Below are 3,793 nucleotides of genomic sequence, written 5' to 3'. Positions count from 1 at the left end.
TTAATTAAAAATTTAAAAAGATCTTTCTACCATACTAAAATCTTAGTACCATCTTTCTGTGTAAATATCTCATATTACAACGTGGACACCTGCGGCTTATAGATAAGTGCGGCCTATATATGTACAATTTTTTTATTTTTTTTTTATTTAGTTTAGCGCGGCTTATATTCAGGTGCCCTCAATAGTCCGGAAATTACGGTATACCAGTGCCTTAACTGTGCCACAATACGGCAGGCATAAAGAACGGTCCGATTTCTCTGGTGTAGTAGCTACACTTTACAGCTAATGTGGGAATGTTGGTTTTGACAACTTGTGACACTTTTGTGACATAAGCAGGAACCATTCCTGCAAGGCAATTTCAAAACAAAGCGCCTTAAAACATTAGTTACAGTTGTCTGTCTGAACTTTAAAACTGGGCCTACGTAGGACTAATGAAATCAGGCTTGACCCCCCCTCCACTCATCAACTGTGCCTACCCTGCTCATTTATGCATGCTTAAACGTGTGTGCCTGCAGTGTGGAGTTCGTCCCTCGCTACATTAAGACGTCTGGCAACGCTACCGTGGATCACCTGTCTAAATACCTGGCCGTCAGACTGGCTCTGGAGGAGCTGAGGAGAAACGCAGAGGCCAGTCCTGTTAATGTGGAGGCAGCTTCAGAGAAACAGTACACCATTTACATACCTACTGCTGGAAACCAGTTCACTGTGAGTACTCACACACTGATTATTTTTATATATACATATACATATATAATGCGTGCTTGACTCATAGAAAACTCTGCTGGGTATCAAATGAAGTCCTTTCTTAACTAACAGCCAGCCACCTCTGGCAGCAAAGATTTGATTGTAATCGTGGAGGAAACTAGTTTGGAAGATGAAAATGTAATATTCAGCAGCTGGAAATATTCCATTACTTTGATTTTAATGAACAAAACTGGATTTGAATCGTTGTAAGTCTGAATTTTGGGGAGAAAGCGCTCAAAGGGTAATAAATAACAATTTACCCCAGCACTGTTAATAATAATAATAATAATAATAATAATAATAATAATAATTAGAATTATAATAACTTTATTTATAGCAGTTAAGCAGTTTCAGTGAGCATAGACAAAGCAAAAACAGGATATTCAGAAGGTTATATAACAGAGCAAGAAAAAATAGATAGAGGGAAGACAATGATGAAGATAAGGACAGTGAAGGCAATATCCATTAACATGTTGATATAAATAAATACTAAAATAAAAGAGAATGAAAGCAATGAAATAAGTAAACAACTGAGAAATTGTAGGTTGCAGCAGAAGATATTCTCTAGTTTGTCTTGCATCTGCTCTGCATTAGATTGAGCTCAGCTAATCCTGACGAATGACAGAGGTGGGTTATAGAGTGAGGGGTGCAGAGCAGGAAATGGATGTTTGACCTCTTAAACTCTTTTCACAGGTCCTAAACGGGTCCTTCTCCCTGGAACTGGTCAGTGAAAAGTACTGGAAGGTGAACAAACCCATGGAGCTCTACTTTGCTCCCACTAAAGAACACAAGTAGTCGCACACAAAAACACACGCACACACATACACACTCACCAGTAGGAAGTAAACACATGGACTTGACTAAACCTGCGCACACACAAACACGATGAGAGGAGTGTGTGTGTCTGAAGGAGGTTGACGGGTTGGTGAAACCCTCTAAAGGACTCTTGTAAAAAGAAAAAAACCTTGTTTTATATTCTCTGTATCTTTGTGTCTCTTTCTATCTTTCTTTCTGTAGAAAGTAGCAGATCAGTACAGCAGCTAAATCAAACAGATAATGGACTGCTACAGTAACAGTGGGTGTAGACTCTCCAACTCTGAAAACCAGGGTCCATTCACAGTCTCAACTAGCAATGTCCAAGTAAAACCATTGTATTATACTATATTTGTCTTCAGCAAAGGCCCCTGTACGCTGTGATTGTGGTCTGTGCCAGATCAAAGTTGGAGTTCTGGAGACTCCCTGTCTACAATATAGGACCATATTGTCAAAATGGGACTGCTCGGCAGATACACTGGCCGACGACAGCAATTTAAATCCCTATTGACATGTACACATACACAAACATGGGCATGTGCTTGTCAACTCTATATAAGATAAATCTGATGCATATGGAAGCAAAGAAAGGCCATACTTATCTGAAATTGAATCTCTGCTGAATACTTGGTGTTGCACATTGAAAAATTTCACTTTTAGAATCGATCTGGATTTATGTGGTTTGATTCCCCTCTTTGAAAATTCAGATAATTTCAAGTTTTGCAATTTTAAAACCTTTTTTTTTTTTTCTCAACAAATTCAGAGTCTGGGGTTTCTAGTCTAATCTGAATTTGTCTTTCTTGGATCATACGACTGACAAAATGAAATTCATGCTGGGTAGTCTGAATGTTTAAGTTCAAATTTCTCTTTGTGAATTCCACCAATGCAATCCAATCAAATTGAACTGACTTAAACCCCCCCTCCATGGATTAAGACACATATACAAATGGTCTGCTTGGAACAATAATGCGTTTTTTTTTTCTACAAAAAAGCATAATTTCTGCATTTTAATCCTTAAAAAGTCATCTCCTCCTTCTACCCCATTAAAACTTCCAGAATCTCTGAATATGCAAATGTTGATTTCTAAAGTGTTCCTGCTGGACACAAGATGTCTCCTCCTTCACTGTAAAGTCCATTCTCAGTGGATGTGCACTGGTGGATTCAAGTTTCTACATCACACTGTACAAGTTGCATACAAATTAAAATCAGATTCACAATGAGCACAGAGAAACTTTCCACTTTCAGCAGATGAATGTAAAAAAAAACATCCTTCTAGCGTCAAACTCTGCACAGACATCATTGAAACAGCACACTGTAGGAACAGAACAGATATACACTGATTAGTGGCTAGAATGGGACTTTACAATCAGTTTTAAATGTATCTGGAAATAACTATTTGAATCTGAGCAGCTTTAATATATCTGTTCTGGAATATTTGGTGCTTGAGTGTTTCGTCTGAATTCAGACAGTTTTTTGGAATTGCACTTGAAATGAGCTCTTTTTAAGACAAACCACATCAATTATTATAAGTAAATCAGCACTGATTCAATTTCACAATTAGGTTTAAGTTGCTTATGAAATTCGAATTACTCCTGCCCTTTTTTTGCTTCCGTAGACATTCCTCTGAACTGATCTCGCAGTCAGACACAGGTAGCAACCTTTTACTCTATCAGAGCGATCTGGCACAGTGTGCCGTGCTGTTATCAGTGTGTATAGGGGCCTTTGAGAAAGCACCTGTTAAGCCACATGTTGAATACTAGTCGGTAAGATGTGTGTTCACACTGAGGAACCTGACCATTTTGATGTTTTGAGTGTTCTCTATTTTTTTTTTTTTTTTTACATGTCTCTTTAGTCTTTCAAATAAAACTATAGAATGGTGAAGCTTTGAATGGCTGCAGTTATCACCGGAACGGGGTACAAGGGAGAGCATCCAGCGAAAGGAGCTCTGGTCTCTCTTTGACCGCCACGCTGCCAGTATGAACGCACACTGACAGTATGAAGGCATGACAGCCACAGTCACCGTCAGTGGGCTCGTCTCAGTGCTGTTTGTGTAATCTGGTCGGGGTCTCGGACTCGTCGGGGAACCCTGAACTGTGAGAGTTTCGTAGCTGTTGTCTTGATCTGTTGCCTGTAGGAAAAGTCCTCTATTATCTGTGGCTGCTCTCTATGGCTCGTCCTTTTATAAATGTCTTTTGTAACATGGAGTGAAGGAGTGTGTGTTGGGTGGGGTGGGGTG

General features: G+C 39.3%; 1 protein-coding gene across 1 annotated transcript in view; it reads left to right on the top strand.

Moving 5' to 3' along the window:
- Positions 1 to 2,541, top strand: part of rnf2 (ring finger protein 2) — a gene marked incomplete in the record, with an annotated part of 9,764 nt that extends 7,223 nt beyond the window's left edge. The window contains 1 exon segment of the mRNA XM_035652891.1: positions 1,438 to 2,541. Coding sequence (XP_035508784.1) covers positions 1,438 to 1,539 — 102 coding nt within the window.
- Between the last annotated feature and the right edge of the window lie 1,252 nt (positions 2,542 to 3,793).

Source organism: Morone saxatilis, unplaced genomic scaffold (assembly GCF_004916995.1).
Source record: "Morone saxatilis isolate NCDOM2014 unplaced genomic scaffold, NCSU_SB_2.0 Contig12, whole genome shotgun sequence".
NCBI classification, from domain to species: Eukaryota; Metazoa; Chordata; class Actinopteri; family Moronidae; genus Morone; species Morone saxatilis.
This window is presented reverse-complemented; position numbering and strand designations above follow the sequence as displayed.